Genomic DNA, 12,138 nt, shown 5'->3' with positions numbered 1-12,138 from the left:
CCAGCCCATGTGCGCTCCCCACCGCCAGGAGCATCGCTCCAGCGCTCAGTGCTGCTCCAGCTCTCCTCGGCTGGGATCTGCTGCCCAGCGCTGCACCTGGATGCCCAAAAGCCCTGAATTGGGGATGCTGTTACAGTGACCTACCCTGTCCCCCTCTGCTCCAGGGGACCCCTTCTCTCTACATCCCCCCAGGATGGCCCTGGGGGCTCCTGCCCAGGGCCCTGCCTCTCACTGGGGTGGGGGGAGCAGTGAAGCAATGTTTTCCAAGCTATATTTTTTCATAGTTTTTACTGAGTCAATAAAAGTGCAGTTTTTCACATACCGCATGGCTGCAGGTCAGTGTTGGCTGAGAGCCTGTCCCCATGCACAGGAGCAGGACTGTGCTGACCCTCCGAGCCCCTTCCCCTGTGCCGAGGGACCTTCTTGCATCCTGCTTGTCTGGCCCTGCCCAGGGTGCCCGATGGGTCCCCGCCTTGCAATTCCTGCACAAACTGCTGCTGGCAGCATCTGGGACTGCCAGCAGCGGTGGCACCAGAGCCCGTGAATCCCTGCATGTGGACAGCCACAGGCATCACTCGGGTCCTAAAGCACAAGGTGAGAAGTTGGAAACCCTCTTCGCTGGGATCAGCAGGGCAGAGGAGTGATCCCACGCACTCCCCGTGCTGCAAAGTGGCCGGGGAAACCAGCGCTGGAATGTGCTGCCTCCAGTTGCCTCCTTTATGGGCAGAGAAGCTGTGGCACCCTGCGAGTCAAAAATAGGAGCAGCAAAGGGGCTCGAAGCGTGGCTCCCTTGCTGCGGGACGCTGCTTGCCCCCAACCTCAGAGACACAGCTGGCAGGGCAGTGTGATGCTCCCGTGCCAGCTGCGGTGCAGGTGCTGCAGGCACCGAGCTCCCAGTGTTGGGGCTTGGCTGAAAAAAGCCACCAAAGCCGGGTGCTGGCTGCTTTCCCCTTGTGTGCACATGTGGGAGCCCATGGGGCCTTGCTGCTTCTCACTTCACTTTCTTGGCAAACGTTTTTGGTCTTTCTGACCTTTTCCAAGCAGGGAACAAGTGCCAGCGTCCCCCCACAGGCCAGAAGCAGAGCCGAGGGATGCACTACAGCTGGGCGAGCTTGTCCGCGAGGTATTTCTGAGGCTGCGGGAAGCGGCCAAGGGCTGGCGCGGCAGGGTAGCTGAGGCCGCACGGCCCTCGTGACAGCAGTGCCTGCTGCCCAAACTCACCTGGGAGGTGACACAACTGATTTTACAAACTGGGGGGGGGTGCTTGGGCGCTGCCGGAGCGGGGAACCCCCAGGCCATCCTTCCTGCTGAGCAAGCAGATTTCCAGCCCCCCCAAGACAGCTCGGAAGTATCGGCACGTCGAATAGGGGCGGCCCTGGCACACAGAAACCCCCTGCCGGCTGCAGACCCCGGCTCCCTGGGAGCCCCGCGCCCGCTCGGTGCCGCCCTGTCCTTTTGATTGAAGCGGGACCGTTACAAAACCTTCCTTGGCCCCGGCCCCGAGCGCCGGAGCCAAGCTGGAAGCGAAGGGAAACGCTCATGGAACGGCCCGGGCTCGGGGCCGCGCCGCTCCCGCGCCTGCCCGAATAGCGGCGGGGGAAGGATGGGGGTGGGAAACTGAGGCACGGGGCACCGCGGGGCCGTGGGAGGGGGCGCCCCGGGGGGGGGCAGCCGCAGCCCCCGGCCGCTCCTCCTCCCTCCTCATTCCTGCGGCCGCAGGCCCGGGGCCCCCGGAAGGACTCGGCCCAGCCCAGCGCCGCCCCCGCGGCCGCTCGGGGCCACCCGTGGGGTCCAGCCGCCGGGCAGAAAACGGGCAGGAAGCCCCTGCCGCGGGCTCTGCAAGGGCCGTCGGTGCGCGGCGGTGCCCTTCCCTTCGGGCTTGCCCCCCTCGCGTGTCCCAACCCCCCCCCCGCTTCTCCACGGCACGCATCGCCCGCTCCCACACCGCTTCCCGGGGGGTCTCCCAGAGCGGGCGCGCTGGGGCCGCGCACCTCGGCGGGGCGCATGCTGGCGGGCAAGCGCGGGGCTGCTGCTTACGGGCCGGTCCCGCCGCCGGCCCCCGCTGTCCCCGGCCCTGGGACGAGGGCTCGGCGCTGGCCACACGGGAAGGGCCCGGCGGGGGCGACCCCGCGCCCTGCACGCGCCGGCGGCTGGGGCGCCTCTGACGCAAGCGGGCGCTGACGCCGCCGGCACCTCGCACCCGTGTCGCGTGGCCGGGGCTGAATCCAGGGCGGTCCGGCGAGCTGCCGCGGGCAGGCGGGCACCGCCGAAGAGAAGCGGGGCCACGCGTGGTGGCCGAGGCCCCGTGGTACCCACCGGCCTCGCCGGCTGTGTGCCCCGCAGCCACGCGCGGCCCCTGCGCCGTGGCCTGGCGGCTCACTCCGGCGTGCGCTTGCAAGATCTCGATTTCCTACGAAGTCCCCAGCCTCTTTCCTTCCTGTCTCACTCTCTTTTCCAGAGTCATGAGACAGTGGTGACGCACGCCGCGGAGATTAAGAAACTGCAGTCAGCCAATGCGGTCACTGGCTCTATTTTTAACCGCGTTGGGTATTGCGCATTCTTCCACGACGCGCTCCTCTTTCATCTTCATCCTCCTCCGATAGGTGTGCAGGGAAGGCTGCTACCTCCGTGCCGGTGACCGCGCTTTTTTCTTCTTCCTTCAGAGCCCGGCAGAGACCTGCGGTGGTGAAGAGCAGATGCTTCCCGCTGCCACCCAGCCCCGCGGTGGTGGCACACTTCCCCAGCTGGTGACTCAAGAGGATGAGCCACCCGTGTACAGCACCGTGCACCCGCGTGGGCACCCTCAGGGTAGCAGCCCAGCTCCAGGGCTTTCCCGTGGCTTTTGGAGTCATGCAATGAGCCTGCTGGATTTCAGCACTTCCTGCTTTGCACAGTGCAGGCCCTGCGTAAACTCCTTGGATTTTCACTCTGCAAGGTCCGGGGCGGTGCAGAGACTGCCAGATTGTCCTGTGGCTCTGGGGGTCTCTTCTGGTGGAGATCCTCAGCGGCCCAGGTGCCAGCATGCAGCCCCAGGGACCATGGCCCAGCTCCCTCTGCCAGCCAGTCCTAACCCCTTGTCACGCACTCATGGGCATGGCGTGGGCTGTGGGCCGGGGATGTGAGTGGATGAGCAGCCAGCTTGGTTTTGGAATAGCTAGAGGGGTGGATGGATGGGGAGATGGATGGATAGGCGGATGGATACATGGATTGGTGGGTGGATGGATACGTGGATGGGCGGATGGATGGATAGGTGCGTGGATGGATAGGTGGATGGGGTGGGTGGATGGATGGATGGATGGGTGGATGAATAGATGGATGGATAGGTGGATGGATGGGGTGAATGGATATGTGGATGGGTGGATGGATGGATAGGTGGATAGGTGGATGGATAGGTGAATAGACGGATGGGGTGGATGGATATGTGGATGGGTGGATGGATGGATAGGTGGATAGGTGGATGGATAGGTGAATAGACGGGTGGGGTGGATGGATATGTGGATGCATGGATAGGTGGATACATGGATGCATAGGTGGATGGATGGATGAGTGGAGTGAATGGACAGCTGGATGGATAGATGGGGTGGGTGGATATGTGGATGGGCTGGATGAATGAATGGGGTGGATGGGTGGATGGATGGATGGGATGGATGGATATGTGGATACATGGATGGATAGATGAGTGGATGGGTGGATGGATGAACAAATTGCCTTTGTCAAACTGTTGTGATTTCTCCTGGAGACAAGGAACTTACGGATCCTTCTTCCCTCCAGTGTTGTCCTACATACAACCTTTGCCAGCCCCACCAGGCCAGGATGAGGAAGCCCATGGCCTGACCAGATGTGACTGTGGGCCTGTGCCCAGCACCTGTCCCTGGCAGCCATGCCAGGCCCTCCAGAGGAGGCCATGGTAGCTCCATGCTTCCTGGGTCCTGAGTCCCATCAGCGCCCTTGGGGCCATGAAGCCCCAGCATGATCTGGAGTCCTGCAGAGCCAGGACTGCAGGAATGGCCACCATGGTCATGTGTGCTTGGTGCTGTGGGGATGTGGGCACTAGAGCAGCTCTGATGGTCATGGCTGCACTGCAGAGCGAGGCCATGTCATGGCACACATGTTCCCAGGCTGCTTGCTTGGTTGCACAGGCCCCAGCATGGATGTGGCTGGTGCCAGCTCACGCTCTGCCAGATGACACCCAGAGGAGGAGGATCCAGCCACAGGGACATGACCAACCTGGGCCATTTGGCCTCGGACCCTCGTTCATTTTCTAGTGCAGACACAGCAACGGCTGGGAGCGGAGGAGGGGGATGAGACGGAAAGAAGATTCCTTGGAGGCCATCCAAGGTCTCCTTGGAGGCACCGCTGCAGAGAAATCTGGGTCGCGGCTGAGGGCAGAGGAGCCAAACAGTGGTGGTGGAGGAGCACCAGGTGTCAGTGACCTCGCTCAAAGCTCATCTCTAGCAGCCTCTGATGCCCAGGGCCTGCTGCCCCAGACAGCTCATCGCCCAGGGGATGGTGGTGGTAACACCCTGCCCACCATGGTGACACGGGAGGAGGCAACACAGGCCAGGGTGCCGCAGCCTTCACCGAATGCCGCACGCAGCCTGTTTCCTGCAGCAGGGAACTCTGCAGGTTGGTTGGGGGGGGGGGGAGAAATTTGGGAAAAGAAAAGATTTCTTCGTATGGAAATGAGTCACCGCTGCTCTCTTCCGTTCTCAAAGAGATATTATTTCTGGGTTTTCCTCCCCTCGCAGAGGCCATCCAACCTGCAAGTGCAAATTCTGCTTCAGGTGGCTTCCTGTGCCAGCCAGAAGGGCACCACAGGAGCAGCTGGAGGTGACAGGCGTTCAGCTGCACCACGGCACCGTTCGCTGGCCGGAGGCGGCCGCAGCACCACGCAGCTGAGCGGGGGCTGCTGCGGGCTTGCCTGCGCTGCGCTCGGTTCCTGCAAGCGACGGGTCGGTGGGGCAGGCAGCTGCATTTTCCGTTTGGCGGGAGAAGCAAGGGGCGGCGGAGGTGTTCACGAGGACAGGGCGCAACTGCGGGGCGTCCCGCCACCCACCTGGCACCTGAAAGCCCTGAAATCTGGAGCTTGGCAGTTATAGGAAAATCACAGCTTGCAGATAATAAAAAAAAGCCCCCTGAGAGAAAGCAAGATGATGTGGAGTCCAAAATGCACTTTGCAAAGCAAACTCTCGCTCTTCAGCCCTGTGCTTTCAGGGGCTCGGGGCACCAGTGCTGCACATTTTGGGTTGCAAGGCTGAGCACCACCTGAGGCCTTGGGATTTTGCAGACCTGAACTGAGGGCATTTGCATCCATGGCCCCTTTCCTCCCAAAAGTTGGTGTGCTGATGAAAATAGCTCCAGGTTGGGGCCCTTCATAGGCTCATCGGATGGCAGGGTCACCCTGGAGCCGACAGATTTGCTGGGAGCTTCTTAATTTTAGCAATATCTGATAAATTGTATGGAAAATAAAATAAAATTTCATAAAAATCAGTTTAATTTTCCAGGGTACCTGGTGCAGGCTCCCATAGGAGCTGGGGCGCTCCCATGCTGGCTCAGCAGAGCGTCTGGCAGCCAAAGGAAAGCCCGGTGTGGGGACATGAGTGGGTCTGGTGGCCATGCTGAGCCCAGGCACTGTGCCGCACCCGCCGTGGGGCTCGCAGCCGTGTTTTTTTTGCCTGGCAGCATTGCATAATCCTTACGCAGCAGAATGGGGAGGCTGCGCTGGCAGCTCGCTGCCAGCTGCCGCACGGCGGCTGCCGGAGCGTGCTTCCTCTGACCCCGGCCGGCTTCAGCTTTGTGCAACACCCGCGGCCCCGTGCGAGGCCCAGCTCTGCTGCTGACCCCCAGGCGGTTGCATTTCCTTCCTTGCTCACACGGCCCGGCTCCGGGGATGCACAGCACCCGGCGCAGTAGGGCTCCGCCACAGCTTTGTCCCTTCCGCACAGCGAGGATGTACACGCACGGTGCCGAGCACTGCCGGCGCCTCCGTCTTTTCACCCCCAGATGCTCACGCTACCCGCCACGCTTGCGCTCCCCTGGGCTTTTTGCCCCTGGTCGCTGTTGCCAGCTCCGACACACACCCCAGGAGGAGAGGAAACCCCCCAAGCGGAGATGCCCCGGCGGAGGAGCAGGGCCAGGCAACGTGCGGCGCGGCAGCCCCTTAGTCAGCAGGCCACTTCCTCCGCCACCGCGCGCCACAGCATCCCTCCGCCGCTGCCTGCGGCCACCCTCTGCTTTCGGGTTTACCATATACGGCTTCGGCGGCAGCACCCTGACTCCCGGCACCACTGCGGGTTTGTAGCGAGCGCTGGGCATCCCGGAGGCCAGACAGCAACCGGCGTTGGGGCCAGGTGGGCAGCTCCGGGCAGCGCTTCCCGGCCCAGGGTGACGTTTCCAGCCCCAGAGCTGGGCTCTGATGGAAAGAGCATCTTCTGGAGCACTGCTGATGCCAGGAGCAGTCCCCGGGTCATCCCCCAGCGTGCCAGTGTCCTCTAAGCACGCCGTTTCCACTCGCGCTGCATCTTCATCTGATGGCTCCCTCCCTCCCAGGCTCTGTTTACTGCTATGGCCCTGGGGCAGCTGCAAGACGGTGGCTTGCCTGGCCATGCCGTGGGCAAGGGTCAGCGGCGTGGCACAGCACACCACAGCTTTACTGTGCAAAACATCCATGCAGAAGCCAACCAGGCCATGCTGCCGTCCCAGGTCTGGCGCTCGGCGTGCTGCAGCATGGGTACCACTTTCCAAAATTGCCCGCTGCTGCTGCTTCAGCAGGGGAGGCATGCACGGCAGGTGCCCCAGCAAGCCCAGCGCTGGGGGTGACTCGGGTGCCAGGGGGCCACTGCGGGCTGGGCTCGCCCTTGCCTCCAGCCCAGCCTCACCATGCGCTGCTGGCCCACACAGTGGCATCTCCGCTCCTTCCCAAAGCTTTCCCAGTGCAGCGGGGCCGGGAGCAGGAGCAGGGCTTGCAGTGCCTGGCGGCCCCAGAGTGGCTGGATCAGGCCCAGGGCTGGGCCCAGTGCTGCATCCGACTCCCTGCAGAGTGAAACCGAGCCTGGCAGTGTGGTAAAGAGCTGTTCACACCTTAACCAGAGGCGCGAGCCAGGGCCTCCTGGGCTGCTGACGGCAGCAGTGCATTTGCCCCGGCCTGCAACCGCTGCAGCCCGGCAAGCCTCAGACCCCCTGCAGATTTCAGTGCACATTGCAGACGCCGGCTGCGGAGATGGGCTCGTGGCCACGGTCCACAGCGCCCACGCTTCGCTGTGGGGCGCTGCCCAGGTGGCGCCGGGTGCTTGGGTCCCCAGCGGGTGCAGACAGCCCTGGGGACAGATGTCAGCTGTCCCTGCAGCCACCTGGGACAGCGGCACGGAGCCCTGATGGGCACCGACCACCCGGAGGGCAGCGATGGCCTTCACGGGGCTGCCCGGTGCCCAGGAGCCAGGCAGGACGCCCCAGCCATGGCTTTCCCGCAGAAGCCACTGCTGCCAACAGTCTCCGTGCGGCGGTTTTTGCATTTCGGTTTCAGGGTGGGTAGCAGAGGCTGTTTTCAGTTTAACGCGCAGCTACCGTTACCGTGAGCCTCCCCCATTTAACAAAGAAATCAGTGAAACCGGGCTGACTCAAAGAGGCTCTTTCCTACGAAGTTGGTTTCCTTGTTTTGGGCTTCCAGGCAAAGCCGCGCCGGGGCAGCACGGCCCGGGCAAGCGGGGGGGGTCCTCTCGCTCTCCCCGGAGCACAGGGTGGACCTGCAAGGACTCCCTCGAGGAACTGAATCGAAGAACAAAACCATGGGCTGGCCGGCATCATTTCCTCCCCCCAGCGCGGCTCACCCCGCTCATTGGCCCCCAGTCATCACTTCACTTCTGTATTTCTTTCCGTTGAATCTGGGTGCCTCCTTTGTAGGTGGTGGCTAATCAGTGCACTTTAAAAGGCGAGCTTCCCCATAAGCGACCAGTAAGGAAGTGTCTCGCGCGCCTTGCAGCACTGCTCAGAAACACCCTGCCCCGAACATGCGGTGCAACGCACGGCCCCTGGGTGTGCTAGCAGGTAGGTCGCCGCCGGCATCCCGCAACTACCCTCTTGCTCGCCCGCCGGCGCTGCTGCGTTGGGCCTCCCGCTTGAGCCGACTGTGGCGGGAGCCGCATGGGGAAGCGCGGCAGCACGGCCCGCCGGGGCACTGAGTCACTCAGCGACGGCAGCCTGTTTCGCTGAACCCGTTCGTGCTTTCCTCTCCCGGTGGCGCGAGTGGGTGACGAGCGGTGGGGACCTTTCCAGGTACGGGTGCCTCTTCTTGGAAGTGGGCAGGAAGGGGAAAGAGAGGGGCTGTGGGCGCCCCATTGCCAGCTCTTTGGGGGGCTCCAGGTGCGCTCACTGCTCTGGGGGGGTGGCGGCGAGCAGCGAGAGATGCTTTAGGTGGCGGCAGGCCGGCGGGAACGGGAGGAAGGATGCTGGTCTCACCTGGAGCCCCGCGGCCAACAGTGCCCTGCAGCATCTGCGCTCTCCCTCAGCCACCGGTGCAGCGCGGGTGCCCATCTCCTCCTCCTCGCCGCCCCTCCCGCAGCCCCCGGATGGATGCTTGGCCCCGGGGGAGCCTCGTGCTGGAGCTGCCTTGGCCTGGTGGCAGGAGGTTGGCGGGAAGCGGGGCGCCGGCGTGGGCGGCACAAATGTGGCCCACGCGGCGCCTTGCGCCTGGGGTTGGCTCCCCCAGGACACCCCAGCGGGGAACGTGGACGTGCTGAAAGGCCCCGCCGGTGAGCTAATCTGGGGAGAAATCTCCGTGCCTGACTCTCCCGGAGCCCCAGGGCATCTCCGGGGCCGGCATGGCCGCCCATGCGCCCCGAGCCCGGGCCCTTGCAGAAGTGAGGCCGGGGCCAATCCCTGCGAGAGGTGACACCAAATCCCCCCCCCCAACCCGTTCCCACCTCTTCCTCCGCAGCTGTGGCCAAAGGTCTCCTCATCCTCTGCACAGTGCCCACCAACGCCAGCAGGAGCTCCCAGGCCTCGTACCTGCAGCAGACCCATTCGCTGGTGCGACACATGGCAGAGGACGCGCAGGAGCTTTTCGCCTTCTACGTAAGTGCCACCGTTGGGAGGGGACAGCGCAGTGGGATCACCACTCTCCTCCAGGGCTGGTCCCCTCAGAGGCACCCCATGGCACCCTGGCCAGCAGCTCCCGGCTGCTCGGTGGTGACCACCTTGCTTGTCTCTTCGCAGGAGAGCAACCAGAGCCTGAACGTGAACAACATATGCCAAAGCAACAAGTGGGTGGAGTGGCTGCCCCAGTGGGACGTGGCGGACCTGCAGGCACCCAGCGCACTGCAGGAGCTCTACGGGGCCATGGAGCACATGCACCAAGCGCTGCAGACCATCTTGCAGCACCAGCGAGACCTCAACGCCCCCGGCGCCAAGCTCCTCCAGAGGCTCACCAGCACCCACCTGAAGGTGCGGGGGCTCCTCAACAACATTGAGGCCCTGCTCCGAGCCCACGGCGTTGTGCCCGTCCACATCACCCTCCCCGAGAAGCCGGTGGTGACCAAAGTCTTCCAGCAGAAGCTGGAAGGATGCAAAGTCCTCTGGAGCTACTCCCGCTTCATGAGCAAATTGAACGCGGACCTGGAAGCGAAGGGCTTCCGGGACTGCCGAGAAAAGCGGCGGCAGCGGCGAGGGTCGAGAAGAGGCCCCAGAGCCAACAAGAAGGTCAGGCGCTCCTAGACCGCCGCCAGCCCCGGGTGCTCCCGACGGCTATGTGAATCATCCCCACGGCTCCTGTCACCGCTGCGGGACAGCTGCCCCCGAGCTCAGTGCCAGCCCATGGACCTGTCTGCCATCGTCTTGCTGCGAAAGCTCAGCAAAAGGGGCCACTTGTGGACATGCTCTGCAGTCGGCTGGTGGTGAGCAGGAGCAGGACTCCCTCACCACCGCCATGTCTGGGACAGGCTTCCCCAGGAGGCTGGACCCTCGTCCAGGGGGCTCTCAGCGACCCAAATTGACCATTTCTCCCTGGGACCTGCTGGATTCAGATATGGTGGGAAGCCAAGCACATTGCTCTGCGATGCACAGCTCAGCCGGGAATCACCTCCAACTCCGCTGGGATTGCATGTGCAAAACTGGAAGGGCAAGAAGCAGCAGGTCCCAGTGACTCAGTGCCCGGCAGCAGCAGAGGCCAAGCCATTGCGGTCCCAGAGCTTGGCGTGGAGCATTCTCGGGCTGCAAGACAGCCCCACTCATGCCAGTGCAAGCCTGGTTCAGTGTCTGATCGCGGGGACCCTTCGTGCAGGCAGGAGCCGGGCCTGCACCCATCACTGCCTGCAGCCGGCTGGCATGGCATGTGCCGCGGCCACCCCATCGGCCGTGCCGGACCAGCCTGGCCCAGGTGCGCTCCATGCTGCCCCACTCCCAGGCGCTGTTCGTGCAAAACCGGACCATGCCGATGCCCTGCGCTGCCACTGCGAGCTAGCCCACTGCTCCGGGTGCTGCCCCAGTCTCTGCCCCACGCCGTGGCTGTCGGGGTGGCCCAGAGCCAGCTGCAGTGGCCACGCCGGGGAGCCGTGGGCGCTGGCCTTGCCCTGGCAAGGATGGCCTCTGCGCACCGCCGCGGCCCTGCTCACTGCGAGGTCAGTGCCGTGCGACAGGTGCCGCGGGGTTACTGCAGGCTGCCAGCTTCGCGCGTCGGAAACGTCCTCTGCTTTCAACCCCAGCTTGATTTTCCAGTGATTCAATGGGTCTGGTGACCCGTCCTGACTAAGTCGCTGCTCGCTGCGCACCCAGCGTGCAGCCCCGCGCTGTGCACGCTCTCCTCCAGCCCTCGGTGGCCAGCGCGGGCTAGCGGCAGCGCCGAGCCGCCAGCCTCGCTGTGCCCAGAGGTTGGAATGTCTCCCGAGACACCGACTAGTGCCCAGGAGCAGCTGGCCTCGGCTCAGGGTTCGCATCCAACCTTCCTGTCACCAAGTCTGCAAATCCCAGAGGGCATCTGGAAGCAGCATCCCTCTGCCCACAGCATCCCTCTGCCTGCAGCATCCCTCTACCTGCAGCATCTCTCTGCCCGCAGTATCCCTCTGCCCTTGGCATCACTCTGCCTTCAGCATCCCTGTGCCCATGGCATCCCCATGCCCTCATCGTCCCCGTGCACTCAGCGTCTCCCAAGCCTCTCGGGTTGCGGAGCTGGCAGGATGCACTTTTGCTGGGAAGCGTGGCTCTGGCTCTGACCACACGTGCCGTGGCCGGGGGCCTCAGCAGCCAGCCTGCGTCAGGAGTAATTTATAGATTAATATTTGTACATCTGATGTATTTATTGAATTTGAAGGTTTAATTTAAAATGTCCTCACACTGGGAAGATATATTTAAACATGCGGTTTTAATATATGACTATATATATATATATATATATTTTGTGATATTTTTATTGTGTTAAAATATAAATGTAACAATATTTTATTTATGAATTTAAATATTTTTTTGTACTGTGAGAAGGGGGCCTACCCTTTCTGCTCATGGTGGACAAACCGTGCTCAGTTATTTTTGCATTACAGCTGAAAAGAATAAAACATTGAACTACATCCGAGAACAGTTGGTGCGTGTGTGTGTAAGCGGGAAGCCGCTCTCTCCACCAGGACAGGATGCAGGATGCGAGAGGGCTCTTTCTGGGGGCTGGGGCTGGCCGAGCAGCCCCAAACCCGGCTGGATTTGGGCCATTCCCACGGGCGCCGTGGGCAGGGCGGACAGCTCCAGTTACCTGCACCAATGACCCTGGCAAAGCCGGAGGCTGGGCTGTCCCCGGTGCCGGTCTCAGCCACGCTCATGACACTGCCTCCCGGGTACCACTATGAACGCACTGTGAACCCCAGCCCTGAGAACAGGTGCCACTTACCATGCGCCGGAGAGAGGCAACTCATTTTACAAACTTTTCATGTCCTTGCAGGGGCTTTTTGGGGCTACAAGGTTTAGTTGCTGCCAGGAATTTGCAGCTGAAAGCGATGTAGGTGGGGAGGGAGGGAGGCACGGCGATGGCGAAAGTTTGTATGCGTTTAGAAACAAATTAGCAATAACCTGAAAGGAAAGGGGGAAATGCAGGGGGTTTTCAGAGAAGAGCAATTTTGTGTAGAAAACAAGACTGAGAGGTCGTGGCATCTGGAGCCTGAGAAT

General features: G+C 62.5%; 1 protein-coding gene across 1 annotated transcript; it reads left to right on the top strand.

The window, feature by feature from the left end:
- Nucleotides 1–8,006: 8,006 nt before the first annotated feature.
- Nucleotides 8,007–9,708, top strand: LOC136993577 (leukemia inhibitory factor-like). The gene is made up of 3 exons (XM_067307319.1): nt 8,007–8,043; nt 8,933–9,069; nt 9,211–9,708. Exons 1-3 carry the CDS (start codon nt 8,007–8,009, stop codon nt 9,706–9,708), a joined length of 672 nt encoding a protein of 223 aa, XP_067163420.1.
- Nucleotides 9,709–12,138: the final 2,430 nt, after the last annotated feature.

This window comes from Apteryx mantelli, chromosome 17 (genome assembly GCF_036417845.1).
Source record: "Apteryx mantelli isolate bAptMan1 chromosome 17, bAptMan1.hap1, whole genome shotgun sequence".
NCBI lineage: Eukaryota > Metazoa > Chordata > Aves > Apterygiformes > Apterygidae > Apteryx > Apteryx mantelli.
The sequence above is the reverse complement of the archived record's forward strand: the minus strand, read 5'-3'. Positions and strand labels throughout refer to the sequence as shown.